Below are 16,095 nucleotides of genomic sequence, written 5' to 3' on the forward strand. Positions count from 1 at the left end.
AGAGTTGTCTTCACTTCTGCAATACATTGCATGATATTTGAAATAAAAATAACATCGCTTTGCTTATTTATTCAATTTTATTTGTTATTATTTGACGCAATCGTTTGTTTGTTTTTTTATCGTTTATTTAATATTTAGCTTTTTGTGTGTGTGCGTGAATGTTATTGTGCAATGAAACACACGGGCATTTCTGTTTAAAAACATCAGAGTAGTCGTGTTCCTGGAAGTAGGAGTGAGATCCAGGCAAATGAGAAACGGAAAGTGGGCTGTACCGCGTTCTACGTAACAGACAGGGGAAGATCTCCAGTTCAGTCCCAACATTTCCTCACTTTACCCAAAGCCGCGCACAACATCCCAACAGTGACTGCGCGCGGTGCCAGGACGCGCGCGCACACACACTCACACACACACACACGCACTCTCACACACACGCACGCTGTGAGTCTGCGAACTGCATGTGCACGAGCTGTGGATTTCCTCCATAATGTTGGGCGCAGTGAAAATGGAAGGACACGAAACTCCAGACTGGAGCAGCTACTATAATGATGCACAAGAGGTGAGAGACATTTATTACTGCGCTCTGATGTCTGACACTCTGATGACCGCTCTGGTAGCCAGAAAGTTTGCAACTGAGTGCACGTAAACAATGCTATAACAGATTGAAAACTGGGGCTTACGCTGCAAAAAATCTTTTAAAGTTACATGTCAAATATTGTACAGAAATGTTGTTTAAAGGTGGGACAATATTCGCAATTGATTAACCCACTTGGTGGCGGTAGTGATGCCGTTGGAAGTGGGTCACAATGGTGTGATATTGGTAGTTTAGCAGATCAGCCGAATTTAAAGTCAGTCATTTCAAATGATCAGCGATACACGTAATAAATAAATAAACAAACGTTCCAGATAGGTTTTTTTTCTCTGAAGATCTATTTTGGTTCTCCAAAGAAACTTTCAGTGAACAGTTGTAAAAATAACAGTTTTACCAGAAGAACATTTTAATAATGCAAAGAAATATTTTTTTCTAAATACACTATTGTGAAAAGGAACGTTTTTGTAAATGTTATTGCATTAAATGAACTGAAACATTTACTTTTTTTTTGATTACGTACGTATACACAATTCTCATGTCTGTTTTTGTCTAGTTCAATTTGAGCGATTGTAAAGTGAAATCATTTATTAACTTTAACGCAATAAAAGTGTACAATGTTTACACTTCTACAATAAAAACAAGCATATTGCGATGGCATATTCAGTGTTCGTTATTTTAAGAAGAGCACGTTGAAAACATTAGTCTATCGATTACATCAACAAATACAAATAATTTTCATAATTTTCAATGGCGATTAATGAAATTGCGGTTTTGTTGCTTTAAATGTATAATCAGCAGCATTATATATTTTAACTAACCTAATTGTTTAACGAACTATTTGTAAACAATTTGAAATTGAATGATTGTCTTAAAAACGTGCATAATAGCCAAATATATAATTTTTATAATAGTAATAAAGACACATTTATGTATTTTAGGTCTATTCTCCCATGACGAACAGCAGCATGAACCCTGGGCTGAGCTCCATGAATAATATGAACAGTTACATGGGCATGTCCACCAGTGGGAATATGACTTCCAGTTCTTTCAACATGTCCTATGCGAACCCAGCGCTCGGCGCCGGGCTGAGCCCGGGCACCATGGCCGGGATGCCCACCGGTGGCGCCATGAACGGGATGGGCGGCGGAGTGTCGAGCATGGGCACTGCGCTCAGCCCGTCCAACCTGAACGCCATGACGGCTCAGCACAGCTCCATGAACGCGCTGAACCCCTACACCAGCATGAGCCCCACCATGAGCTCCATGACCTACGCGCAGCCCAACCTGAACCGGGCCAGAGACAACAAGACTTTCAGGAGGAGTTACCCGCACGCGAAGCCCCCCTATTCCTACATCTCCCTCATCACAATGGCTATCCAGCAGGCACCCAGCAAAATGCTTACCTTGAGTGAGATTTACCAGTGGATAATGGACTTGTTCCCCTACTACCGTCAGAACCAGCAAAGGTGGCAGAACTCCATCAGGCACTCGTTGTCGTTCAACGACTGCTTCGTCAAAGTGTCCAGGTCACCCGACAAGCCGGGAAAAGGCTCCTACTGGACCCTGCACCCTGATTCTGGGAATATGTTTGAGAATGGCTGTTACCTGCGAAGACAGAAGCGCTTTAAATGCGACAAAAAGTTGCCCGACGGAAAAAGGTCAGAGGGAAAGAGAGAGCAGTCCAGCGGCTCGGGCTCTCCGGCCAGCGACAGCACCAGCAGCAAACCCGTGCACATGGACTCCAGCTCCATCACCTCCTCAAACCAGTCGTCCAGTCCGCCTAGTTTGGACCACAGGAGCGGGAGCTCCGCCAACTCGGAACTGAAGAGCGGTGGCCCGCAGGTGCACCCGGTCTCTACGTCCCTGTCCTCGCTGCACTCTATGGCCCACGAATCCCAGCTGCACCTCAAAGGAGACCCCCATTACTCCTTCAACCACCCGTTTTCCATCAATAATTTAATGTCTTCTTCAGAGCAACAGCATAAACTGGAATTGAAAGCCTACGAACAAGCGTTGCAATATTCCTCCTACGGCTCAGGGATGTCTTCCAATTTGCCCATGGCCGGGAGAGCCAGCATGGACCCTTCGGCGGCTTTAGAGGCCTCTTACTACCAAGGTGTGTATTCCAGGCCTGTTCTCAATACATCGTAGTCAGTTGCCAGCGAAAAAAAAAACAAAACAAACGAAAAACAAACTTTATTTTATTTTTTGCATGCACTTGGTGCAAAAGAACTGTTACTTTAAAATATAACAAAATGTGTATGTGTATAATAAAATATTGTAAAGTGTTCCCAATGATTGTATATCCCAGTTATAAATCATTGCTAGTGTATTTAAATCATTTTGAGCTTGTAAAAATACTCGTTGTGATCCCCAAACTTGTAGTTCCCCCATTGTGTTACAACGTGCACGAATGAAGGTCAACTTTTGGTCTTGTTGCTGGTATAAAAGCGAAGCCCCTGTCTGTTGCAGATGTATTTGAATGTTGTCATTTTACTCATTATTTTTGGGGTCTACTTACCTCGTTTTGACAAAAACACTTCCCAATCTTGTATTGAAATAAATTAATCCAAGGTGGAAATGCATTGTGAATAAAATATGTATTTCTTAATCAAGCAAAACGTTTGTGACATTTTATGGAAAGATGTAAAATTATGAAGGCGCATTCATGCATGTATTGTGTCATTGTGAAATTGTATCTGCAATTACTACTATTGCTATTATTATTATCAATAATAATTATTATTGAACTGTTCAAGATTTCAAAATTAACCGATTATCTTTCCAATCTCCTCCTTTTTTTGCATTTGCATTATTTTAGGTCTACAACATGCTCGATAGCATCAGTAAGACTTTAAATTAAAATACAAATGTACTCTTTTCAATCAAGTGCATTTCTCCTGTATAGGCTGTGTGCTCTCCAGCTTTTGGCCGAGCTCGTCTGTTTTTGACTCGATGTTGGTAAAAGACCAAGAGAAAATCCAAGTCTAACACACGCGCAGCCTCAAAGACTGCCTTCATAAAAGATCCGATCTCGTTTTAAATGGGATTTTAAACAATATCATAGAGAGGCCAAATCATCTTTTTGTGCAGCGTAACCTACATGATGGGCACGTGAACCTGAACAGATTTGACTTTGATCATGGTATTTTGTATACACGCATTTTGGCTGAGAAGCCGTGAAATTCATTTAATTATCTTGTAATTCCCCCCCGATGCGTAAATAAAATGGATAATTGACCCAAGGCTTGAGAAATCTCGAGATGCGAAGATTATAAAATAAATATATACATCTGATATCTATATATTTTATTTGCAATACGAATAAAAATAATAATAATAAACTCAATTTGTTCCGTTGCGATCGATTTATATGATTTTGAATTTAAGCACCATCAGCTTTAAGGCGAAGAAGTTCAAATTAATCGCAATAAATTATATTCAAAATGTATTTAAAAAAAAAACTACTCGACAGCATTTAAAAAATAAAATTGACCTTTTTTTTAGAGGGAAACGATTTAAATGTACAATTAATTTTAATGACGTGTTTGAACATAATGTAAATGATCTTCTCTAATCATGCGCATGCCGCATTCAGTGCATTGTAAAACACAATGTTTTAGTTTATTAACTAAAATAAAGATCAAAATGAAAATAATCTGGATTTACAAATAAATTAAATACTATACAATTTGATTCTAATGTTTTAACTCATGCATTAAATCAACTGTACTATCGCATATTATCGCTGTCTAATTTGATTATGTATGTTTGGTTCACACATAATCAAAGGCTTTATCGGATATTATGGTTTTATTTAAATCTTTATGATAGAAAGGTAACTTGATTCGGTTCAATTAGAAAAAAAACAACAACCAAAGATTATTAATTATCGGTCCGCAAAATAATAATAATACAATACAAATATTTAACATTTTATAGAAAACGAATGCATAACGACCTGCTTATTTACCTCTCATATATAATGCAATCTAACGCGTGCATGTATAATTTAGATATGCAATCAACTGCATGGGAATTTGGTCGTTTGCAATTGACGCAATTTCTATAACGCTCCTAGATTGCGTTGTACAATTAATGCACGAGGCAAACTCGTCGAAGGCGTAACATATGCGATCAGCAGGCAGTGTCCAAACTTATGTGGCATTTCTCGTTCCCCCATCAAAAGCTCTGGCGCTTTCTTCAGCCTTATGGAGCAAAATTTCGACAACAATGCGCACGGCCCTTTAGTTCAAAGCGCCCATCAGCGGGTCTACCGTAGACCTTTCTTCTCGCTCTTTTCATTCTGCGTTTGGAAAAGCACTACAGGGCCAAGGCGCTCCTAATACCTTCTGATGGGGATTGAATTAATTATCTCCAATAACACAATTGTGCTTGGCCAACGAAAAGAGCAAAGCAAAACCCCTTCAGAATCACACACACACACGAAAGAAAGGGCCTTTGAAAGGGCGAGAGAGAAGAGGGAGAGATCTCTATCCGACATCAGCTTTAGAAGCAGCTGCTTTTCCATTAAAAATGATACGGGAGAAGTTTATTAGAGCTTTGTGCCCCTCTAATATGCGTCGACCATGTCAGGTTGGTGGTCTCGCTCTCCCATGTTTTGTGTCTTCATTATTCTGCAGCAGGGGCTCTGCATGGGTAGAAACAGCCAGTTGGTTTCGGTAGACTTTTATTGGGCGGGTGGAAATAAAAACTCCAACTTGTGCATTTATTTTGTTATTAAAAATACATTCGATTTTTTTACATTCATGTATATTATTTGATGATCATCTTATTTTTTAAATAAACTTAGTGCATTCATTTATTGCATGCATTTTTTTTTACAAATGTTATTTATTTAACATTCGGTGAGCTATAATTGTTATAAAGCCTCCGTTAATTAATTATTTTTCATTATTCGATCAGCATTTATTTTATATAAAGCTATATTAAACTTATTAATTTATTTTATAAATCATGTATTGTTAATATTTATGCTACTCTTGTTTATTTATTTATTTAGCGTTCATTTTAAATAAAAAAACACTAAAATGCATTTTTAATTTTTGATCTCTTTTAAATGTTACTTATTCATTTTCTTTATTTTTCAATGAGAAATTATTTCGGATTTAACTGTCCAGATACACTAATTAATGCATTATTATTATTAATGCAAGGAGCATTTTAAAGTTTATTAGCTAAATAACGCACTTGGAATAATAATAATAATAATAATAATAATAATAATAATAATAATAATATTCCTGAACATATATTTATCACTAAACATATCTAATAATTAGGGTTAGAAGGCTATTTTGAAATTGCGCACTTCTCTAAATCAATATATCACGTTGTACCCGCAAAACTCACGAACAAAACACAATTTAAACCCCTCAAACAGCACACAAATTAACCATCTTAACCTGTGAAAAAATAAAAACACCCCACAGATTTATTATTTGTGCACAAATAAACAGCTACTATGAGCAAAACAGAAGCAGACAGAGAGAGAAAAGAGAGAGAGAGCTTGAAATATTTGGTGTCGTTATAGCAACCGGATCAGTGGTGCTTTTCTCCGAGGGTCATTCAATATGTGCAGCCGAAACACGGTTTTAATTAAAGCGTATAAAAGTTTTTTTGTAAGTCGATGATCACGCACACTGAATTTTGGGAGGCGGTAATGGGGGCATTTCACTCCACATGGTCTTATAAACACAGACTCGAGCCTCCACACCCACTCTGAACATCCACATCTCAAACAAATCATTTAAAAAAGCATGCGCGTCTCAATACAAAAGTTTGGTCTGGAGCGCAAAATGTTGCACCATCAAAAGCGCAAGTGTTTTCCATAGGGTTGTGAAGGGACACCCAGGTTGTGGCTTCTCCAGGGAAACTATAGGAGGAAAAATCGACAAGCTTGTCTGGGTGTCGGACGTTTATTTGAGGGGAGGGAAACTCAGCGGCACGCCTGGCCTTCTTTATTCGCCTCTGCATCTATAACATATTTCTGAGTACACAATCGATCAGGCCGAAAAACAGCTCTGTTGAAGGACGGCCGGGGAAAGGCAACATAAACCATGCTTATATAATTGTTTGGGGTATCTAGTCGTTGATAAAGGTCGACAGATCTCTTTGGTCCATTTTATGTTTGTCAATTATCAGCATGCAAAGCACTCGCCATTGAACAGCCACTGCACAAGCTGGAGAACTCAAAGAATTCGGAGGGTTTTTAAAGGTTTCATTACATCTGCGAAATGCTTTGTGTCTATTTATATACATTATTCGATGAGCATTTAAAAATATATACGTAACGTGCATTCCTTTATTGCATTTATTATTTACGAATGTTGTTTTTTTATATATTTGATGAGCTTTCATTTTTAAAAACCCTCAATTAATTCATTTAATTTTATGATTAGATCCGCATTAATAGTGTCTTCGTTTCTTTTCTTTTATAAATGACATAAATGTCTAAATGACACCAGACATATCTGCAGAATTTCCATCTCATTTAGCTTCTCAACGATTATTATTATTTACTAAATCTTCATTTAATAATGGTATTAACGGTGACATTCATTATTTAAGTTAATACAATTTAATTATTGCAAAATTCAGCAGATTATTTTACTTTTTATGCATAATTTCGGGCTCTAATTTTAAACGAGGTAAACAATAATATTAATTTAAGAACAAGTTTATGTAACACAAAAATAGTAGCAATAACACTGTCAAATTTGACAGATTTTATCTGGGCTATGATTTTAGTATTTAGTAATAGTGTTAAAAGTAATAATACACATTTTAGAGCATGCTTTTTAGAGAGTAATACATAATAAATGAAATATTAAATAAAATAAAAATATTATAATAAATATTAATTGCAAACATTCACAATATTAAGCATTTAAATGTTTTTCATTAAAAAAAGAGATAAGTTATGCATTTATGTGTTATAAATACACTCTAAAATGCTTGTATTAATTATATTACATTCACTGTTGTGAATATCCTTTATTACATTTTTTTTTTTATTTAAAATGGACTCTGGGTTGTTATAACCCAAAAGTGAGTTAAATATGGACAAACCCAAAGTCTTTTTTCTTTCTTTCTTTTTTATATTAAATTTAAATGACACTTCAACCCAGCTGGGTTTCTCTATATTTGACCCAACATTGGGTGCATTTTGATTTTAAAAACTAAATGTAATATAATTAATATAAATAATTATTACATACAATTTACCCAACTTTCCCACAGCGTTGCAGCCGGAAGGGCATCTGCTGCGTAAAACATATGCTGGATATGTTGGTGGTTCATTCTGCTGTGAACTCCCTTTATTCATGTGGGCCAAACATTTAAAACATCTACAGCTCAGATTGTCCATCACCACACTGAAAATAAGGATTAATACTGTTCTATATTCAAGGTAAGTGCTTGCAAACAATATATATGGGCTGAATTTAAACAAACAAATGAAGTTGAACATTACTAAAATTATTTTGTTTGTTTAAATTCAGCTCATTTGAATCTTTTGCAACCAGTTACCTCAAAAAATGTAGGAATTTCAATCAATCATTTATTTCAGTGCATCTTCAATACTTAAAAGCTCCTCCATTGGTCCAAAAAAGCAGGATTTATATGAAGAAGGGAAAAAAGTCTCACTAACTGGATCCAATCAAACTCCTGATGTTTAACCAGACTATATAATGTCGTACGGCAAGTAAGTGTCTGAGAGGAGAAGAAAGAAAAACCTTTGGAGTAGCAGATCGAGTGAAGTATCCACACTCTCATTGGCGACTGCAGAGAGAATGTGGTTAAACATTTACGATGGCGTTTTTTTCTGAGCCTGGCCTGGAATGAGAACAGGACTAAGAGAGAGAGAAAGAAAGAAAGAAAAGAGAGAGCACCACTTCCAGCCTGTGTTTGCCCAGGCCAGGCTTTCGGCTGTTTGCTCAGAGTTAAACGCCGCAGCCTGGTCACCAGATGTGGCCGTCTGCTTGGGTCAGATGACTTTTCGGACACTGCCAGTGCCCACTTTCTTCCGCAACACCTCCACCAAACGCTCCAACCTGAACACACACAGAGAGAGAAAGCAGAAATGAGTGATTGTGTAAATGAAAGAGAGAGCCAGACAAACGCTGGCCGGCTCTTTTGCTGTTTTCGGAGGAGAAGATGCAGAGACTGGATGTAGACACTTCTTAAAGTGGGTGAGACACATCCGTGCTGGTGTCAAGTCCCAAATCCTGCGAATATCCGCCTGCCTTTACTCGGGCAAACAGAAGGCCGTGTGTGGTGTCATGTGATTGGTCGGGGTGAGTAAACCTGCGCTTATGAGGGCGATGATCCCGCAGACTCTGTGGAAACGGAGGGAGATCTAGATGGGTGAAGGGATTCTTCTGAAGCAAACGAATAACGCAGGGATGAAAAGAGAAACTGCTTCTCTCCAGCCAAAACCAATGCCACTGCTGCTCCCCAAATGAATAGTAAAAGACACTCGGAAACTTTGACCTTAGTTCAAATGCTGTTATCACAGGGAAAACAATGTGATTTAAATGATCGGGCACCAAAATATTCTCAGAATTGCAGCACACATATTGAAAAAAAAAAAAAAATATATATATATATATATATATATAATAATAATAATAATAATATATATATATATATATATATATATATATATATATATATATATATATATATATGTATTGCTGTGTGTTTAAAATTAAACCTTTTCAATTCAATTAGGAAAATTTTCTTCCTCATTTGCATGTATGGAGTCTGGTGTCCCCCAAGGCTCAGTTTTTGGCCCAGCTCTTTTTTCCATCTATGCTTCTCTTGGCTGCTATTTGTAAGAAGCATAATGTAAGCTACCATCTATATGCTGATGATATTCAGCTTTATATGCCCATAAAAATGGGAGAAAACTGTTTTACAGTCCTTTTTTTACCTGTTTTAACAAGATTAAGGAATGGTTGGCTGGTCATTTTTTTACACTTGAATGAATCAAAAACTGAAGTACTAGTGTTTGGCCCTCTGAGTGTCTATGAATCTACAATTAATCAATTAGGTTCATTCAAGCCTAAGGTTCACAGTCACGCAAAAAATCTTGGGAGTTATTTTTGACACCGAGTTAAAGTTTGACAAATGAACTTCATTGAAGCAAATGAATTCAGTCATCAAAAGTGGTTTCTATCCATCTCTATCCATCTCTCATTTCTGTCTTCTATAGAGCTGGAAAACATCATCAATGTTTTTATTATGTGCAGATTGGACTACTGCAACTCTTTGTATTCAGGAGTTCAGGAGCATGCAGCTGGTTCAAAATGCAGCTGCTAGGCTTTTAACTGGGACAAAAAAATTTCTAGCATCTCACCTGTTTTATCATCTCTTCACAGGCTCCCAGTCCAATTTAGGATTCAATATAAGTTACTGCTACTTGTTTTTAAAACTTTGACTGGTCTGGCACCTATTTACATCGTTGAGCTGGCATGCTACAGTGAGGCCAATCAGGTTAGAAAACAAGTTTTAGCTAGTTGTCCCCAAAACACGGTTGAAATCAAGAGGTGACGGGGCTTTTTCTGCTACAGCCCCCTGTCTGTGGAATGGTCTGCTTTTACATATTAGGTCATGTTCTTCTCTTGGTGCTTTTAAGTCTCGTCTAAAAAAAAAATCACCTTCTTTCTCTTGGTTTTTGATTGCAAATAATTCATTTTAATCTGTTTTATATATTTTGCTTATTTTTGTATACTGTAAGTATAGATTTTTTATGCTGGTCTTTTTGTAAAGCACTTTGGTCAACATCTGTTGTTTTTAAATATGCTCTATGAATAAAGCAAACATAAACTGCTTATTTAAAATAAGTAGAATCAACACAATTCTTAAGGTTTGTTGGGGACAACTCAATTGGTTTGCGTTCAATCCACTTAAATTTGTAAATATGATTGAGCTAACTTAATTGATTTGTGTTGACTTGTGCCCTTCGGACCCTGTGTTTATCACAATAGACATGTCAGCCCATGTTTCTTGTGGTTCCTGAGCATTTCATCTCATTTAAAGCCTGCAGTCCATAAGAGTGGACGATTGTCATCCAATCCAATGGCAGTAATCAGGCTCAGGATGTTGTAATTTGAAAGAAATCCACTACACTGAAAAGCAGCATGGCATCACTTCACTCCAGATGTAGGCTACATTTAATCATTTATTCATTTTCTTTTCGGCTTAATTAATCAGAGGTCACCACAGCGGAATGAATCACCATCTTATCCAGCATATGTTTTACGAAGCAGATGCCCTTCCAGCTGAATAATTTACAATGTTTTTATTCAGATGTGCTGATATGTTTGCCAATATTTCATAGATTGTAAAAAAAAATCATAAAAGAGGGATTGCACTTACAGTTTAAAATATTTTGTTATATTGCAAGCTTTGGATCAGGATTTTTTTTCAACATGTCTGTCCATTAGGATGTACAACGGGTTCAAAATCTGTTACTGAAATTAAATCTCTAGTAATTGTGATTGAACTTTTTTACATAAACAAGACTTTATCAATGTACCAATTCATTGCTGAAACAATTTCATATGCGGAATATACAGACCTTGATGTTCTTGAGCATATAACAGATGGAAATATCTCAGATGTGGACATTTTGTGGAGTGATGAGGAAGATGAAGTTTGTTATAAACAAGGTGCAATCTGTTCAACAAAAACCTCAAAACTAAGGTAAAATGTTAAAATTTTAATGTTTGTGATTTTGAAAATAAATTTCAAGATTATACCAGCAATCATGCATGTTTTATTTTGGTATTTTATGTGGGTATAATGTTTGGAAATTACAACTGTTCTGACCTGATGTCCATTGAAATGAGCAAACAATATATATATATATATATATATATATATATATATATATATATATATATATATATATATATACTTAAAAGGTGTTGAATTTTTATTATTGTAATTTGGTCTAATCTATAGGAAGAACTGTAGAAACATACATTTTTCAGAAACTTGCAACATAATTTGGGTCTGAAGGGGTTTAAAGTGTTGTGTATAGGCTGGACAGTATATAAGTATATCTTCAGTTATATAGTATAAAATGCCCTTTTCAAAAAGCTGATGAATACATTTTCAATTAATTTTATTTATGTAATACTCAAGACTTTACGTGTCATGAAGTTTAAAATATTTTATTTATGTATTTATATTTTACATTGTATTCTGAGAAGAAACATAACCACTACACCATGATATACAGAAGACACAGACTAAAATGATGATGATGAGGAGGATGATGATGATGCATTTTATTTAAAGGCGCCTTTCACGACACTCAAGGCACTCAAGGTCACCGTACAGGACAGCTAGAACAGTCATTTCAAATAAAAACACAATAAAAGTCAAACGAATACAACACAAGTTTTAAAATGCAAATTTTAAACTGTGTTTTGACTTTGGATTTAAATTGTGAAAGAGAGTCTAAATTACAGAGATCAGGAGGAAGTGAATTCCAAAGCTGAGGAGCAGAGTGGCTGAAGGATCTGCTTCCCATGGTGACAAGGCGGTCAGAGGGAAAGGTGAGGTGAATGGAAGAAGAAGACCTGAGTGTTCGAGAAGGTGTGGCGATATGAACAAGATTAGCAACGTATGGAGGAGCGAGATTGTGGATGGCTTTAAAAGTGAGAAGAAGTATTTTATAATGAATTCTGAAAAAGATGGAAAGCCAGTAAAGCTGTAGTAGAATGGGTGTGTTGTGACAGATAGAGGGGGACAAATGTCAAGCAGTTCAACAGATTTGGTTTATACCAAAAATCTTTTCAATAATAATTTAATGACGTATTGAACAGAGATTTAGGCATTACAGAGCAGCACTAAAATAGTAATAAGTTGCCATTGTAAATCCTAATACTTTACCACAATTCTTCATGCTACCAGACCTAACCCATTTGTGAATATTAATATTTAATAAATCATATAAAATAATTACTTATTTCGACCTATAATTTTGTAAATATGTATATAAAAACTCATAACAACTTATGTTTTTATGTTACTTTAACTTCATTTAGAAAGTTAATCAGGTTTTAACTTGTTTTTTTTTTTTTAGGTAAAACAAATTTTAAGTCAGCTTAAAATAAAAGTTGTAAAGTTCAATTGGTTCTACTTAAAAATGTAAGAAGCAACAGATTTTCTGAAGTGTAGACACTCACAAAGTGACTTTCAAACTATTCATATAAATTAAGTGGAATCAACACAATTGGGGGGGGGGGGGGCAACTTAATTGGTTTATGTTCAATCCACTTAAATTTATAAAAATGATTGAGTTAACTTGATAGATTTGTGTTGGGACAACATGAAGGAAATGTGTAGAACCCAACATTTATTTTACAGTGTATGTTGTTGATTTTGTACAAAAATATGTACATCAATGACAATGGAACATTACATATTTTGGTAAGTATACGCTGCTATGGAAAAAAAAAATTGTGTATATAATAATAGTTATGCAAGTGAAATGTAATATTTGATTTATTCTGTAAGCTACTAATGACATTTCTTTCATATCTAAAATAATAATGTTGTCATTAAGAGCAATTTAATCATGAAACAACAGAAGATTTCAGATGTTTATATTGATTTTAAGACAACACACTAGCAAAATTTGATCTCCACAAGAATGATTAAATCAAAATATGGTGGAATAACCCTTATTGTCAATCAGAACTAATGAAAACGTGTATTATTCTGAACTATTATCATTTTTTTGAAAATAAAACTGGAAAGAAATGCTATCAGACCTTTATAATAGAACAAATATTAACATTTTACACACAGCCAAATCTAACCAATCCAGTAAATTAAGAGAAACTGTGAATTTTTTAAGTGGTCTCAATTCTTTTTTTCATAGCTGTACATAAAAGCAATTTGGATACATCTTAATTTCATTAATTTATTTTAGACAATGCATTAAAACAAACGACTAAAGCAAATATGAGTTCATACTTATAAAATCTCTCATAGCTCTCCACAATAAAAGACATTTTTTGTGTATTTGCTCAGTGAATTAAAAACGAGACTTAAAAGTTAAGCAAGCTGAAGTATAATTAAATAATAAAATAAATACACAGCATGCGTGATAATATCAGATTATAGAGAGCTCAGGATTTTAAAAACAACCAATAAAAATTAAAAATTTGTGCTCAAGCTGGTTTGCTAGTGCAAAAACACAGCCTGGCTCTAATAGAGAAACCCTCATAAGACGTGCTTCGCATAGCCAGTGTTAGTATTGTCTACTGAGGTTTCTCAGTCTTATCAAGTGAGCATATGGGAGTGGTGTGACCCGAGCCTTGCTCTCGCCCAACTCTCCACCTGTTTTCCTGTATGGAGAGATTGAAGAGCAGCCGCAGGACCATATGCATTTCTCCGAGGCCGACAGAAATGCGTCACGATGCAGAGACGAGGGGGAGGGGATGGTTCAAAACAGCAGACTAATATTTAGAAAAGGTCACTGTTGCTAATAGAACTAAAAAAAAAAAAAAAAAAAAAAAGACGTTTGCTGTTTGTTTAAACAACGTATTTAAAATGAGCTGAAACATAATTCTTGAGTTTTATGGGGGGGGGGGCATTTGACACATTACATTGCACTAGAAAAAATTACCTACTGTTTAAGAGGCAAAAACAAAGCAGTACCATAAAATTTGGGATCTGTTTATACAGTTTCCGGAACAAAACCAATCACTGGTACAAGCAAATGCCTCTCACTATAGTATACTGATTAATACACAAAACTACATCTACCTTCAGTCAGAGCCGTAGATGAAATAAACTGAAATAAAACACATTGAACCTCTCAAAATCTCAGCAGAGGATCAATATGTAACTCCACAAACAACAGCTTTACTTATTAACAACCTATTATGTGTTTAACTAAATTTGGATGCTTTGGGGGAGGGAGAGGGAGATAGATAAAAGAAAAAAGAAAAAGTGTAATTTAATGTAAAATTTTATACTTAAATGTTAAATTTTACTGTCCCTTAAATAGACTGTAAAAATGATGGGTTCCACACAATTCCTTCGTGTTGTCACAACACAAATCGATTGAGTTAACGTAATCATTTTAAAAACTTGAACAACTTGTTCAATCAACAAAGTTGATTGAACAGAAGGCAATTAAGCTGCACCACCAAAATTGGGGGTGGAGTTTTCCGAGAGACAATACGGGAGATGGGCAGGAGATGGGTCTGAAATACAGGAGACTGCCGGGAAAAACGTAAGTGTTGACAGGTATGGTATTTTGTGTATGTGTATGTAAATGTTAAATTCTGTAGTGCATCATTGCCCAGCAGGAACACAGCACCATAAGATGTTAATATAAGGTTAGATTTAGGTTGTGAGGTCAGGTGATCAAAATTCAATGGCTAACCAGCGTCCAAGGACAACATTATTTTTATGTCCAATAATGACATCAAATGACTTTGATATTTGGTCAATTTTGGGTTGGTAGAAAGTGACCAAAATGCAACGTTAAGCCAACATCTTAAACCAACATCATGTTGACGACAACTACTGACATTAATTCATCAGGTATGACAACCAAAATCCAACATCTGATAGACATCATAGTGGTAACGTCCACACAATGTATGCTGTAACATCATTAGATGCTGATATTTGGTTTGTTTTAGGTTGGTCGTTGGACATTGACATTGGTCTGATGTCAACCTGATTTTCATTTCCAAACAAAATGCAATGTGCACAAGACGTTGAGGTACAACGTCAGTTTGACATCATGTTGACGTCTTGTACCTGCTGGGTGTTTAAGGCCATTTCAGTCATCATACAGTAAACATCCATCATCTTCTCATCAGTGACATGCATCTAAACAGTCTCAGGGTCAATGTATGTGAAGATTTTGGACATCTTCTTGGACACTTTTAATGCTTCCAAACAGTTTGCTGCAATTAAAAATCGCACATGTCCTGAGGTGGTTTATTATGAGGCGATTTACCTTCTATGTAGGATTTGATTGGACAGGTACCACAGGACTGATGTTTCGAATCCACAGGACAACATACAGTAACTTAATGATATCGTGGTTCTAAAATGTATAAATGTGAAAAACTCTGAGACAAAAACTTAACATGTGCATGTCATATGGCTTCACAGGGGGCTTCAGTAACATGATCTTCAGTGAGGTCCTTCAACCAATTAAAGTTTTCTGTGGAACTGCTGATATAAAATTAGCATATACAGTTGAGGTCAGAATTATTAGCCCCCCTGAATTATTAGACTGCTTGTTTATTTTTTTCCCCAATTTCTGTTTAACGGAGAGAATATATTTTTCAAACACATTTCTAAACATCATAGTTTTGATTACTCATTTCTAATAACTGATTTATTTTATCTTTGCCATGATGACAGTACACAATTTTTCACTAGATACTTCTATACAGCTTAAAGTGACATCTCAAGGTTTAACTAGGTTAATTAGGT

At 35.6% G+C, this 16,095-nt stretch overlaps 2 protein-coding genes across 8 annotated transcripts in view; one reads left to right on the forward strand and one right to left on the reverse strand.

Annotated features, from left to right (window-relative positions):
• The first annotated feature begins 320 nt into the window (after positions 1 to 320).
• Positions 321 to 3,209, forward strand: foxa1 (forkhead box A1). The gene is made up of 2 exons (NM_131284.2): positions 321 to 556; positions 1,528 to 3,209. The coding sequence occupies exons 1-2, from the start codon at positions 485 to 487 to the stop codon at positions 2,737 to 2,739; spliced, it is 1,284 nt and encodes a 427-aa protein (NP_571359.2). The 5' UTR covers positions 321 to 484; the 3' UTR covers positions 2,740 to 3,209.
• A 4,690-nt stretch (positions 3,210 to 7,899) lies between these two features.
• The window catches only part of mipol1 (mirror-image polydactyly 1), a 173,230-nt gene continuing 165,034 nt past the window's right edge, over positions 7,900 to 16,095 (reverse strand). For 6 of the 7 annotated variants that reach the window (XM_073926961.1, XM_073926962.1, XM_073926963.1 and 3 more), the window contains one exon: positions 7,921 to 8,663. In XM_073926961.1, coding sequence (XP_073783062.1) covers positions 8,597 to 8,663 — 67 coding nt within the window. In that variant the 3' untranslated portion in view covers positions 7,921 to 8,596. Of the gene's footprint in view, positions 8,664 to 16,095 lie in introns of all 7 variants that reach the window. The other variant, NM_001305467.1, reaches the window with a different exon arrangement.

This window comes from Danio rerio, chromosome 17, assembly GCF_049306965.1.
Source record: "Danio rerio strain Tuebingen ecotype United States chromosome 17, GRCz12tu, whole genome shotgun sequence".
In the NCBI taxonomy this organism is placed as follows: domain Eukaryota; kingdom Metazoa; phylum Chordata; class Actinopteri; order Cypriniformes; family Danionidae; genus Danio; species Danio rerio.